General features: G+C 47.9%; 1 protein-coding gene across 1 annotated transcript; it reads right to left on the minus strand.

Annotated features, from left to right (window-relative positions):
- Positions 1 to 47: 47 nt before the first annotated feature.
- Positions 48 to 13900, minus strand: PPP2CB (protein phosphatase 2 catalytic subunit beta). Its single transcript, XM_037392916.1, has 7 exons — positions 13637 to 13900; positions 5115 to 5324; positions 4697 to 4870; positions 4075 to 4164; positions 2408 to 2569; positions 1421 to 1539; positions 48 to 801 (listed from the first exon to the last, which is right to left on the minus strand). Exons 1-7 carry the CDS (start codon positions 13736 to 13738, stop codon positions 729 to 731), a joined length of 930 nt encoding a protein of 309 aa, XP_037248813.1. The 5' UTR covers positions 13739 to 13900; the 3' UTR covers positions 48 to 728.
- Positions 13901 to 14714: the final 814 nt, after the last annotated feature.

A 14714-nucleotide genomic window follows, 5' to 3' on the forward strand; every position in this document is an offset into this window, starting at 1 on the left:
CCCCCCGGCCCGCCCCGGCCCGCCCCGGCCCAGCACCGCACCACGGCTTGGGGCTGGCAACGGCAAGTTTATTGGTTCGGGGTACATCAAGGAGGATCGCAAGCACTTCGGGGACAAATATACAGAGGGGAGAGCGGAAATAACAAAAGAAAACGAAAGCAAAACAAAACAAAACAAAACAGAAGAGGCAGGATAAACACAGGACGGGAACAGAGCTTAAAAGGGCACGCTTTTATCGTGTTATGACAACGTACTCCCAAGCAGGAATTGCTTCCTTTCTCCAGTTAAGTCGATTGGTCTTTTTAATAAAATAAGAGTGGTGGGGGAAGAAGTTAGTGTGCATTTCCCTCAAAAACAAACTCTAACTCATGCCAGTTAAACACTAGAACTAAAAATTTACAAAGAAGCATCAAAGGAGATGAAGTGTTATTAGTTACCTTTTCCTCTCTGAACAGTCCAGAAGAAAAAAAAAAACCAAACAAACAATGACTACAAATACAGCAGGCAAACCGACTGTCGGACTGATGGGCATAGGATATATATATATATAGTGTTGTAAGGAATTCAGTCTCAAGTTGTGCTAAACACTCTTCGTCCTCTGTATGGCACATTTTGGTCCATGATGGGCATTTTTAAATTGAGACGAACCCTGATTTCTTACAGAAACGTGTAAATATTGTTGCTCTTTAAAATGCCAGGTGTACTTCCTTACAAAGGTTAGGAGAGGTTTATAGGAAGTAGTCTGGGGTACGACGGGTAACATGAGGCTCTCCACGACGAGGAGCTGGGTCAAACTGGAGGCTGCAGGAAAGAAAAAAGGGATCATTTTCCCTCCTCCACAAGGTATTTCCCAATGCCACAATAAATGCTAGACTCGCTCTCCTGCTGCTAGTGTTTTACTCATCCCAGCTGCTTCCACATAAAACATTCCAGGCCCCAAAACAAGCACCCATGGGAGTTCAAGCCCATCAGCTGGCTGAAATGCTGCTTAGGGAGCGAACACCACCCAGCAGCCAGCGCTTCAGCGGCCTGTCACTATTTTCGTGCGAGCTCAGCAGAGTGCAAAATTCAGACTCTCTCATCCATCTTTACAAAGCCTAGCAGAGCTACCAAAAATAAAAACAAATACATAAATCAATCAGTCTTTAATCCCTCCATCAAGCTTGGGCAATAGAGGGATTGAGAAAATGCAGAAGCTCCTACTCTCCAGAGAGGCAGGAAGAGGAGATAATGCGGTACCCAAGAGAAGCTTTGAAGAGCTTAACTCACTACTTAGTTTTAGATATTCTCGCAGGTAAGAGCACACAACATTAATTCCAGAGTGGTTTGAGCTGGCTTTTCACAAAGGAACCCCTCTGGAAAGGATCAGACATTCCTCACATTACAGAACAGAAAGCACAGCCCCAGCCAGGTTACTCACAAGGAATATTTTAAAGTGTCGTCTAGTTCCATGATAGCAGCCTGGTTCCCACAACGGTAACAGTAATTGGGCGCGCTGAAAATGGTAACCACGTTTCGGTCATGGCACCAATTATAACCCTGGCAGAAAAAAAAAGGGGGGGGGGGAGGGGAAAAAGTCTCTGTTAAACCTCAAACCTCACCCCATCGGAAGTTCCTCTTAAGGCCTGAAGCAATCCCAGGCATTTGTGAAACCGTAGATTTCTCGTAAGTTATTGCCAACCAACTTAGTTTCATTTTATTAGTCCTCTACTGCAAGAACAAGCGGTAGTTACCTAGCAAAACCAGCTTCAACCACTCTATAGAGATCGGCCACTCATCACTCGTACGTTTATCCATTTTGTATAGAAATCACGGATTGTACCCCAAAGAAAACTTGAGATTTTCAGGTATGCCTTCAGTTTGCATCTACCACCACCAAGGATTTGCCTGCTGGATGAAAGTGACTTCCGACACGCAGTACAACTGAAGGGATCTACCTGAACTAGATTTTAAAAATACATCTGCTCCATTGACCCACTTGGCATTTTTCCAGCAAGACAGACAAGAGCAGCCTATCAACAGCCAAAACTATGGCTTAATCCCTGTCACATCTGACCGCCGAGTATTACAGGACAGACAGTTTAATGCAGCAGCAGTCTAAGTAGAGTAGTCAGCGTGTAAGGAGATTATTACTTCCACAAATGGGGCGTGACAAGGTCCCTCTGGCAATTTACTCGGAGCAGGGGGACAGGGAAGAAAGGGCAGAACATCCCCTTATTTACATCGCAGGTCAAAGCACATCATTCTACGTTTGTAGTTTTCACACGATTCGAGTCCCTCTTTGGTATTTACCCACGTAATGTTCAGGTGTCAGCTTATGCAAACCCACCAAGGGAAGTTCTCACAGCGGAGACAAGAACTGGCATCCACGTTTTGTTAGCCCCATCTAACAGAGTGCTTGCCCTACCTCCATGACAAGTTGGTGAGCACGGGAGACCAGTGTGAGACCATTGGCATGATTAAATGTTTCCGAAATGTCTTGTCCAAATGTGTAGCCAGCACCACGTGGAGATATACCCCAGCCACCACGATCATCCGGATCTGACCATAACAGATCACACATAGGACCCTTGAAAGAAATTAAGTGTTCTTAATTAGATCACTAGCAAGTGCGTTATAAAAAGCCACTTTAAAAATGTTTTATTAACAGTAAAAAAAGACTGCCAGCATGTCCTTCTCCACACAAGGCACATTAGTTTATTTAACACACATAATACCAGCTAGTCACTCACTGTATCAGTCAGCATCCTTCCCAAAGAATACGTACACAGCTGACTGAGAAAAGAGCCCACGTAACCAGAAAACTGCTCCCACCCTTCTTCCACGCACACTGTTTACCGTTTCGCTTCAACGCATCACATACAAAGCCAGCGAGAGCAGATCCACATTCTTACCCCTCACTCTCCACAGCACAATACAAAAGGCCACGTGAAAAGGTATGCACATCCAAGGGTATGCAACAGGTTCACTGGTGCCAGCCAAGTTGCAATAAATTAAAGAAAGGGAAACGACCCGTAGGAGGCTATGAACTAACTGTTCCAGAGATTGATGTTAAGCCTTCAGCAGCCCTTCTGGCAGGGTATTATTAATTTAATATTCCTCTCCTGAAGAGCCTATTGTTGGACTTGGCATATTCAAAAATACCCTGGTGTGCATCTTCTAAGTCACGAATGAAGCTCAGTGGCTTTTCTTGCTGAGCTACTACGGGGCAGTAAAGACACCCTACTATTTATCCAAGACTGCTGCTGTTCCCTACCCACCGACCTGAGCTCTGTGGTAGGGATCACACTGACTACATGTATAGGTCCTCAGGGCAGCCAGATTTCAGCACACGGATATGCAGCGCAGGACCGGGAAAACCTCAGAGCAACAGTATAATCGTTACACCTAACTACAGGTAGATGTCCCACCAGCTAGACACGCCCCAATCCTGGGAGTAATTTATCCAGCTTATTTCAGGTTTTTGGAAAGCTTGGGCAGATTTTGCCGCATTGCTCTTGCTGTTATACCACGCAGGACAAGCAGTTCATTTTAATTAAGGAACATTTGTAAGCCCCAAACACTCCAAGGCAGAAGAGCCATTAGCAATTAGAAGAGCCCTGGGAGCTCAGAAGGTGGTTTCTTCAGGCCTGTTCTTAGGCCCCCAAAAAGTGATGAACAAGATGAAACACTACAGAAGAAAGGATTGGCTGGGGAGGAAGGAGGGTGACACAACATGGCTTCATGTGGTGGCTGTCTGTTCACAAGCAAGTCTGCGATGAGGTTGAAGGTAGTAAACATCTTCCCCTGTGAAATACTGTTCTTTGAGTCAGCATGACAGTCAAAAAACCCACAATTCTGTGAAAAACAGCTGTGAAAACCCCATAGATCTACTTCTGTAGATTGCTGCAATCAAAGCATATTGATTGGTGTGCATTGCACCCAAATGTATGTTCGTCTGCTCTAGCCCTTAAAAAGGCAATAATCTGCCGTGTAACTGTGTCTCACTGTTTAAATGGATTTCAATATGAGGTTACATTTGCATTTTCCACCAACAGATATCTTTAGTTTATGATGCATTTCCTTTCCTGTTACCTCATGTGGTACTTCCTGCAGGCGGTCCAGAGCCCTGATATGATCCAGTGTATCTATGGATGGAGAGAGGCCACCGTGGAGACAGAATATCTGTTCCAGAAAAAAAAAGCAATCTGTTCAGCACACATTGTTAGGGGAAGACTGATCTCAGAAATAGCTGGGTTTAACTCTGCTATCATTCAACAGTTACAGCTGTCTCAGCCTCGCAGCAGAGAACCCAAATTTGATTCCTGCAGAAGGAAACTAAAAGGCTGCACCTTGCATACAGAGATCAGAACAACAGCAAAGATACCATGCCTTCTGTATTAAGGCTATCTTGCCTCATGGCCACAAGTCACCTTATGTATCACGGGGATCCTCATTGATTGAGCAGTCGTTTAAAATGAACGACACATGCAATACCCTGCCATTCCTTTGGCAGCAGAATCAAAAGCCTTCCCACCCCATCAACTTGTGGGTTTGGGGAGGAATTTAGCGAGGTGTTAATGAAATAAGTATGTGGGCTTTAAAAAACTTCAGATCACAAGATAAGGGAGTTCGTTTGAGACTGTTCATGTAGAGGTCAGATGATACAACCTGCATAACTCTATGAAACGGAGCGTTTTCCTTGTTCAAGGCTTACCTGGCCGTCTACTAGAGCTGTAAGTGGAAGATAATCAAATAGATCTGTGAAATACTTCCAGACGTTGGCGTTGCCGTACTTTCGCAGACATTCATCATAAAAGCCGTACACTTGTGTAATTTGCCGGCTTTCGTGATTGCCCCTCAGTATTGTAATGCGTTCTGGGTAACGCACCTGTTGATAAAGAAAACTCTCCTTTAACACAAGAATTGTACCACTGATATGGAAAGAAACAGCAACAGAAAATTTCAAACAGCAGTCAAGCATTCAGCCCTGCTATAGAGTAGCATGTGTCCGTTAATGCATTTCAATTCACATCCCTCTAGCTCAAGCCAACGGCAGCATCAACGGGAGGAGCAATTCTTTAAAAAAAGTGAGGTTTTGCCCAAGGCTGCTGCAGCATAGTGTCAAACCGTACCTTCAATGCTACTAGAAGAGTCACTGTTTCCACCGAGTAATAGCCTCTGTCCACGTAGTCTCCCATGAACAGGTAATTTGTGTCTGGCGATTTCCCACCAATTCTAAAGAGTTCCATAAGGTCGTGGAATTGACCATGGACATCCCCGCAGACGGTGACAGGGCAACGTACCTCTTGCACATTTGATTCTTTCGTAAGAATTTCTTTAGCCTAGAAAGACAAACACATTTAAGACAAAAAGGTAGGAAGCTCCTTTAGAAGCAAGTGCAGATGTTATTCTACTGCATTCACATTGGAGACGCGATTACACTCCTCAAGCTGACCACCGGAAAAAAGTTTGCTGGGTAAGCAAAGACAAAGTGCATTTCACAAATCCCCATGCACAAAGACAAAGCCGGTTGTCTACTGTGAGGCCAGGTCCTTAAGATCTTATTGTACCACAAGCACTGACAAATTCAAAAGTTCTTAACAAGTTGATTCCCAGCCTTCCCTGAAATGAAGCAGTGTGAACTTCCAACGCTTGCACTGGGTCTGTGACTCGAATCACCGTTGGGGTTCACCCATGAATCCTGCCCTTCTTGCACACATTCCTCAAGTGCAGACAAGACAGAGTACTATTCCAGTAAGCTTCACAAGTATCACAGGCAGACATTATCTTCTTAAGCAAAACTGATTTTTTCTAACGTAAAGATTCTGACCTATTTCTCCATCTACATATTCAACACAGCTCGGGTCTGTTCACCTCGGCTATGTGAACTACGGCAGCACTAACCTGAGTGCCAAAGTCAAGTGCTATTCAGTTTCACAATACCTGGAAGCTTTCACCTCAAGAACCACAGCTGTCCCCTCTCAGTATTGCAGGCCACCCCACGTCCTGTCAGCAAGAGCTCAACATGGAACTCGTACAAACAGAGATTAGTCAATACTGCTGCCGTCTGCTGTAAGGGTAGAAATACCAGTGGAGATAGCGCAAGCCACTGGGGTAAATAATGCGGTTTTTTGAACAACTGTATTTGCAAAAGCACACATAAAACTAGGTCTTATTTGACACTTACACTAGCAGGAAAGCTATGACCTCCTAGGCTTCTGATAGAAAACATCTGACTTGCTTGCAACCACGCACCGACACACAGTCTCCCTCCTCCTGCCACATTTTAGCCTGACTACCATCTCGGTTGCTCAACAGATAGCTCTCAATCCTACGCGCCCACATGGAACCATTCCTGTTGCCACATTTGCTGGCAACACAGCAGCAGGCTGGAACAACTCTTCTGCCAGCACTGACAGCTACTCCTCGCTGCCTTCCTCCTCTGGGAATCCTCAGGCTTCCCCCCCTCACTGCACACCCATAAACCTCAAGTGCTCTCCCAAGACCAGGATTTTGCAACCGCAGGTCTGTGTCATGGAAACAGCGCTACAACCTGTGTGTGTTCCGTATAGACAAAGCCAGCTCATAGCGCGATCGCTGAGCAGAGACGATGTTAAGAAAGCCCGCACATGACAAAACTGCTCATCCGGCAGAAAAGCTGGGCAACCACCATGGCACTGGATGAGCCGAGCTGTGTTACTCTGCCAAACAGCAACCAACGTGAGTGCCAGTGCTGGGGGCTGACAGGGCTGCCCCAGCTCTCTGGAGATACTGTGGCTTTCAGGTTGCATCACAGTGAGTACAAAACGACTGCAGCCGTGTATCAGGAAAGGGAACAGTCTTTGCACATTCCCAGAACACAGGGGAACTAACAAATCCATTTCCCTTGAGGAGGGGCAGATTTCTTCTTCTTGCTTAAGCCACCAAGGAAAACAAGTAGTCCAAAGCTTCACTTTACTAACCCAGCACAGAACATCACTGCATATGCAAGAGACGCTTCTCTCACCCAGGACACTTTTTGCCTGCCAGATTTCCAATCCTCTTCCAAGCACAACAGTTTAACAACTTCTAAAGGCAGGTCACAAACAACTAGGAAAGCAAAGTCAGAGTCAATTTAAACATACGGAGCCACAACCAGCTTCCCTGACAGTACCCAGCTGGCAACAAAATGACCACAGATGGAGGGATGACATCCTTGGACTTAAGTCAGTCATCTCTTCCTCTACACCCAGCCGTTCCTCTGCTAATTACAGCCACGTAATGTAGCCTATCTGCATTGCCTTATTACGGTTGTCAAATATCTTGTTTTGCTGCCTCCTGCTTATCACCTGACGCAGATCAGTGCTCCAGGCACATCTGAGGCACAGAAAGCATCCACAGATCAGCTCGGTCCGATCTGAACAAGAGGGATGAAAGATCACCAGTGCTGAACAGTCACCAGCAGCCAAGTCCCTCCACTCAGGATGATGTAGCTTCCACCTGCTGCTGCCAGAAAGAAGCTTCTTACCAAGGCCAGCCTCAGTGGGCTCACTGAGGATGGTTGTGTTCACATTCAAACGTTAGTTGCCTCGCCTCTTTTAGGGCAGATGCATTATTTGGAAAGAATAACTAAAATGCAAGCAGTGAAGAGGCTTGGACAGCACCCAGCGTGCCCCTTGCACAGTATGTAACCAGAGGGATGGGATCTTGATCCTCAAAGACACATCTTGCACATGGACTTGATGACACCAGGTCCACCTTGCAGTTCTAAACTGACTGGAAATAGCTGAACACGTTGTGTCTTGGAATGCTACAGCACCTATAACACCTTTTGACAGCTTCTACCCTCTGTGAGGGATAAACATAAAACACAGCCTCAAAACAGCTGCTTGGCACGTTCTGACTGTCACACAACGTGACAGACAGGGTTTCGTTGTAAACTGGAGCCAACTTTAACACAAAAGGTGCAAGGTATTTTCTGCCTTTTCCTATCATGCATACTGCTCCCTTCCCAGACGCGTAAGAAGAAATGCGCTGACTTCAAGCCTCCGGGGAGAAGATGCAGGATGCTGTAGAGATCCATACACACTTACCACTGTCTCAACCACACCATTCCTCTCCACCTCTCCGATCTGCCCAGAAAACCCACATACCCATACAGTAAAGCAGCACAGGCAATAGAGAAGAGCTCCTTTTGCACAGTAACATAGCAAACACAGTCACGTTAAGCACATCCTAGGAAGGTAGGCCAGCCCAAATACTGAAATTTTGGTACTAGGAGAATCTAGAAGTTTCCCCTCATGAGAACAGAGAAGCTAACAGCTGAAGAGCAGCAGTTTCTTAAGCTGCCTACCAGCTGTTACTGTGGAGCCTATTTTAGCTTACTATGTAGACAAACGTACACGCACACCAATAGATTAAGTCTGTCGTTTTAACACTGCAGAGCTGGCTCAAATCAGGATTAGGAGCTGAGCTCAGCTGGCCACAGAAGTCTGCCCTCATGTGACTTCCTAATGCAGAACAAGACCTTTAAAATCTTCAGCACCATTAAAAACACCCCAGAAAAGCAGCAGCTAACCAGCGCACTCTGCTTGCGCATTTCACCGTGCAGATCTAACTGTAAAGTCAAATGACTTAAAATAATAAAAGCACCATTACAGAACAAGGATACAAAAAACCTCTGATGGAAGTAAGTTGCCCTGCATTATCATCATTTAGTTACCTAAGAAGGCTGTTAAATAACTATGACTTCAAGTCATATCTCAGCTACCTTTGTTTTAGAAAATGGTGACCAATGTCACCAGCTTCCTAAGCATGTATCCCAGTTGTTTTGGATGAAAACCACACTCCGGTCAGAATAAAAAGCAGCAGCTTTTAGGTATTTTTATTTATGGAAACCTCCCTTAAGCCTGATAGTTAGCATGTCTGTGTTCAAAGTAACTTTGAAGAGTAGACTGTTTGTTGGCTGTGAGCTTGCCCATCATCTCAACTCCCCACTCTTTCTCAGCTTTAGGTTCTGTAGATCACCTTTGCAGACTGGAACACAAGCTTGTCTGCTGTCTGGTCCTCAATCCATATGGAGGGAGGCTGAAGAATGCATGTCCCAATAATTTACTGTGTTGTCCTTGCAAGAGGAAACCAAGTGGTTTCAGGGCATGAACGCAACCCATTAATGTGCTGCTCTGAAACGTGAGATGCTACACCAGCTTTGAGACTACCTTGGGATCACCAGGAGACTAAGCCCTCCGTGAGAGCCTTTACAACCAAATCCACATCTACTACTGCGCTGTGCAGATTTGTCTATGACAATTATGTAGGTCGATTCCATGGGCAAGGGGATTACGATCCAGCCGGGAGGCAGATTTTCAGCACTGTAATAATTTCTGTAGAGAAAACAAAAGACCCCAAGCACCTGCTTCACATACAAGATCCTTTTGAGAGCACAGAAACTCAGCTCCTTCTGGCAGGTTCATTTACTGCACCACAAGCTCAGTCTGGCCCAGAGAGGCTCTTGCCTTGGGAACTGGAGAAGCCAGCCACCAAGTTTCTGATCAAAATTCAACCGAACCATCATTCCATCAGCTGCAACAGACCAAACTACCACGCCAACAAGCATGCTGAGGATATTGTAGTCTCAAGAAGCTTGGCCTGGACAAGAACCAGCTAGATTCTCCCCAAATGAGATGGAAGCCAGAGGGACAGAGCTGTCCTGCCCTTCAGCAACAAGGCAGCAGAGGACACACCGGAGTCTCAGAAAGTTACAGGGATTGTCAAAGTGCACATGTGTTCCTAGAGGTACCTGGGCCAGCCTACCCCAGGATGAGTGTCATCACTGCAGAGATGAAATATTCCTGGCCACGACTCAACACGACACTCACAATTTCATGGTTTGAACAACGTCCAGGATGCTACTTGGCTCTACCGCTCACACTAATTTCACCAATTAGTGCAGAAGAGCTTGCTAACTCATTCTCCTAAAATTATTCTTAGGTGAAATGATCTCGGAAGGCAGAAGCATCATAGGTACGTGCCAGCAATATTCTCTCTACAGCAGCAGCTGGCTCCTGCTGCTTGGTCTGAAGAATCAGTTTACAATTACCATTCAATACCATACAAGAAATGCAAGTCTTCAATAGCTATTAGAATCCTTCTCCTCCCACCCCTTCACAACACAAAAGCTCTCAAGCTGCTCACAGCAACGAGACTGTAACCCTTCTTACACACCCAAAGAACAAGCACAGAAGAAAGAACAAGATAGAAAAAAGACAGGGAGAGGGAGATGGTTATGGGTGGTTGCTTGCCTGTGTTTATTTTGAGACAGCCTTGTACTTGCCTTTTCTCACATCCTATTTTATTACCCTGGGAAAAAAAAAAATCTTTCCTCTGGGATCAGTAGGATGGCTCCACTCCCTCACCTGCACCAGAATTTGTCTGCTGACCTGACTTGAACTTTAAAACACAAGTACTCAGAGATCACCGTGTCCAAACTCTGGAGTGCTTCCTATTAAATGAATCCAACTTCTTGGCCTTTTAGCCTGCCTTTAGCTGTCCAAAATACAGGTCACAATCTGTGCAAGTCCAAAGGCAGTTCAATACACCAGCAGCAGCCTGTTATCAGTACCCGAGTTACCCATTTGAAAGATAGCACCAGCACAAGAAAGCTGCTGTGGCACCTCCGATGAAGCACAGACATAATCCAAGGCACAACTCTATAGATTTTCATTGCCAATTTAATGAGAGGGGAAAAAGATTTTAACAACCTTCTGCCATAAAGACAGTCTAAGACCACGACATTAAGAGAAGCAGTACAAGATGCAAGGCATCCAATGCACAGTTCCCCAACATGCTGGAACATTTCTCGTGTCTACAAGCTCCGGCAGTGATCTTAATTGTTTGTCCTTCTCTTATCCTTTAAATGTCTGCATGATTTTAGCTAGATTTCATTTTAAAGATCAGCAGAACAGGAAACAAGCATTTTCATGTCATCTTGAGATGACATCTTGATTAACTGGGTGAAGAACACAAGACTGATTAGCTGCCAAAATGATGTCATAACTGGAGAGGTGAAGACAGAGTGTGACTTTTACAGGTGCAAATTTCACGAACTTTCGGAGTGCACAGTAATTTGGCACACCCTCATCAACCCTAGTTATGTCCAATTCTTCCCTCATTTCTGTCCATTATGCCAGCAATTAAAACCAAGAATGACCCACACAGGCCAGTCTGGGATTTGTTTCTTTGGGTTTTTTTATCCCCTTAGTTTTGATTTAAAACTTTTTTTTCTTTTTTGCTACTGAATTCTTCCACAAATTTAAACCTGAGGCAAGAGGTACTGTTGCACTTGGACTCTTAGAAATTATTCACACAAAAGGGAGGGCTACGAAATGAGACAAGGCTGGTAAGGGTTTTTCCAAATACTATCTCAAGGATAGAAACTAAACCAGCTTTCTGGCAGCACTGCTTGACACCAAAAGCAAGTCTGCACCCCCAAAAGTTTTGCGTAAGCTCCTTTCCACTACTGGCTGGACAATACAACCCCTCTCCCAAAACTTAAAATAAGCCAAGTCAGAGCATCACAGAGTATTTACTTCACACCCAAGTCGTTTTTATCAGTTACCAGCACTTGAAGAACAATGTGTTGAAGATAGATGATATAATTTGGAGATAGATGACATTTGTTTCACACCATGCACTACTGGTTCAGAGTTCCTACCTGTCATCTGGATGGCAAACACCCTCACCACCTCCGGCTACAATGCGGTGTGCTGAGCTGCCACTCTCCCCATTTAGTCTGCGAGCCCTGATGTACAGCCACAATCTGCTGGCATTGTCCTCCAGCTTCTCAAAACACAGCAGCCACAGCTCCTTAATTAACAACGCAGCCAGAGAAGAAGGGAAATGGTTTTCTGTAGCAGCTTGCTGGTTAGAACAGCAGTTCCCAACCATAAATGCTTAGACCGGGGCGCAAATCACACCAATAAATTATTTCAGGCTTATTAGCTGGGCCTCATGCAGCACAGCCACAAGGAGTTCTTACCCACTCTTCAAGATATATCTACTCTTCAAGCTACTGCTATCGCTCCCTGCTGTGGCACCAGCCCTTCTCACCATGCTCCCTCGGAACTGATGGAGCTCTGGAGAGTCATAAACCAAACAGACAGTCCCAGCATGGTATAAAAAAAGAAAAGGGGGAAAGAAACAGAGGCTGGGCGCAGGCTAACTAGACATTAGGACCACTGGTAAAAGCATCTGCCAGGAAGCCAGAGCCTGGAGTCCCACATAGTCTCCGTCTGTGACATTCGAATGGCTCCTACCTTTCCAATGAGTGCCCCTGGCACGTTACGAGGTTGCAGCACAGACCCTCTCTATTGTTCAGATCTTATCACTGCGGTACTGTACTGAAGATCCGACAGAAGGAAACAGCTCAATCTTCTGAAGTTGGCACTGAGACGTTTAGTCACTGGCTAAAATGTGTTACCGTGAACAGGCATCAGAAAAAATGTTTCACTTCTGAGAGAACTGAGCAAGACACACAGGTAACAACGTGACAATATCAAGTTCACCATCGGCAACACGACACTGAACGGAACACCAAACTAACTACTCTATACTCTACTCTGTGTCTAATCATTATTGGTTCCTCCAGGAAAGGAAGCTGAGAGCTTCTCTGGACCACCTGATGCACAGCAGTGGTGGCCGCTGGTCACTAAGATAAGAAGCAAATAGAAAAAATAATCTTTGTTACTACATTTGTTACCACTTGAATTCTTTAACTGTCAGATCTTGCCAAGTCCAAAGAAAATCTTAACATTCTTAGATTGCAGTATTGAAGGAGTGTTCACAGAGGTATCTAGCTTCTCAGATGAAATCCAACACAAGCCTAACGAACAGTCACCTGATGGGGTTTTGCGGGGTGGGGGACGCAGTGGGAAGGCTTCTGACAACCTAAACTAAACAAGCCCAAACAGGAATTTGCCAAAGGACTGTCCAAACTACAGTCTGAGATAGCAGACTGTGTCCTTTATTCAACAGTTTCTCATTCTATTTTAGCCTTAGCTTGTAAGCCTCTGTTTAGGTCGGCACTACAGCTTATCTCTTACACCCCTCTGCTTTCCTAGATTACGCACGGGATGTCAAAAAGCTGCCTCGCTGATTTACGGTTGACTTTTGATTTAGGGTTGCTAAAGCACATGGCTACTCCACGTTATGAGTCACGAGAGAAGCACAACGTGAGGCCCCTGAAAAAGAACACATTTCTCCCTGCACATACCACCACCCTTGAGCCTGCCCCAAAACCTGGATGAACCCAAAGCCAAAAGGTAAAACCCACTAAGGACGGCAGTCACACGTGGAAAAATATCCCACGGTTGTGGGGGGTTTGAAGCCAGGAAGCCACTGCCGCTGCATGCAAGAGGCCTCCCCACCTCAAGCACACCAGGGGCAGCACCGCGGTCTCCCAGCAAGGCAGATGAGGAGAGGCAAGCCCGCCTCCCTCAGGGAGCCCCTCACACGGCCGCTGCGGCCGGGCTCTCCCCGCAGCTGCCCCGCAGCGGCCCCGCAGCGGCGCCGAGGTCCCGCAAGGCCCAGCTCAGCCGGCCGGGGAGCCCCTGCTACCGGCACCCGGCCCCAGGGCCGAGGGGAGGCCGGGCCCGGCCCTGCCGGGCTCCGCACTCACCTTCTCGCAGAGGCTGCGGACCTGGCTCTCGCTCAGCTGCCGGCACTCGTTCAGCTGCTCGATCCACTGGTCCAGCTCCTTGGCGAAACCCTTCTCCTCCATGGCGGCGGGGCGGGGCTGGGGGCCGGGCAGGGCAGGGCCCCGCCGCGCTCGGGGCCCGCGAGGCCCGGGCCCGCCTGACGGTGGCGGCGCAAGAGGCCGGGAAGCGAGGCCTGCTCCGCTCCGCGTAATGGCGGCCCCCCCGGCCCGGCCCGGGCTGCGCACTTCCGGCCACACCCACCCAGCCTGGCCCGCGCGCACTTCCGGGACCACACCCGCTTCCGCCTCCCGCGCCGCGCTCCGCCCCCGGCTCGGCTCCGTGAGGGGCCGCCCGCCGGCCCCACACTGGCGGCTGCCCGCGCCCCGCCGGGCTGAGGCGGGCTCCGAGCGGGGCGAGGCGGAGGCCGGGGCCCGGCGGGAAGCGGGCCGGGCGGCGCATCCGCCGCTCTCACGGCGTGTGGGGTCCAACCGGGCCGGCTGGGCTTGCGGCGGGGCCCGGTGTCCTTGCGGGCGTGCTGAGGGGAGGCCGGCGCCCGCCGGCGGGGACGGGCCCGGGGGTGTGCGTGGGGGAACGGAGCTTGCTGCCCGGCGGGCACGGAGCCGTCCCTGCGTACCCCTTCGGGCCCTCGGTGGCTCGGGAGCCCGCTTCTGCTGTCACCGGGGTGTCCGTGCGGGTGTGCGGTACACAGCGTCTCGCTGCGGCCCTTTGGCAGGAGATGGTCACTGTGCTGCCCGAAGTGACCCGAGCGCCTTATGGTACAAGTGGAAATAAATCATGGAAAGCAAGTGAAAGGTTCGCCCTGTAAGAGGCCAACGCAAAGCCTGTGTGTGATTTCAGGTCCCGCTGACATCCTGAAACGGGGAGCGTCCATGCTGCCGGGGTGGCTGCTCTCCTGCACGTACACCCCTTGGCCTGAAGCAGGGTGGGACTTGCACCCCTTGCCGCCCAGTTCACATTCAGTTCTTTATGCGAGGCTGGGGCTTTCGGCGATCACCAATGTGCACGAAGATGCTGACCTGACTTTTAGAGTCATCGTAG

Source organism: Falco rusticolus, chromosome 1 (genome assembly GCF_015220075.1).
Source record: "Falco rusticolus isolate bFalRus1 chromosome 1, bFalRus1.pri, whole genome shotgun sequence".
Lineage (NCBI taxonomy): Eukaryota > Metazoa > Chordata > Aves > Falconiformes > Falconidae > Falco > Falco rusticolus.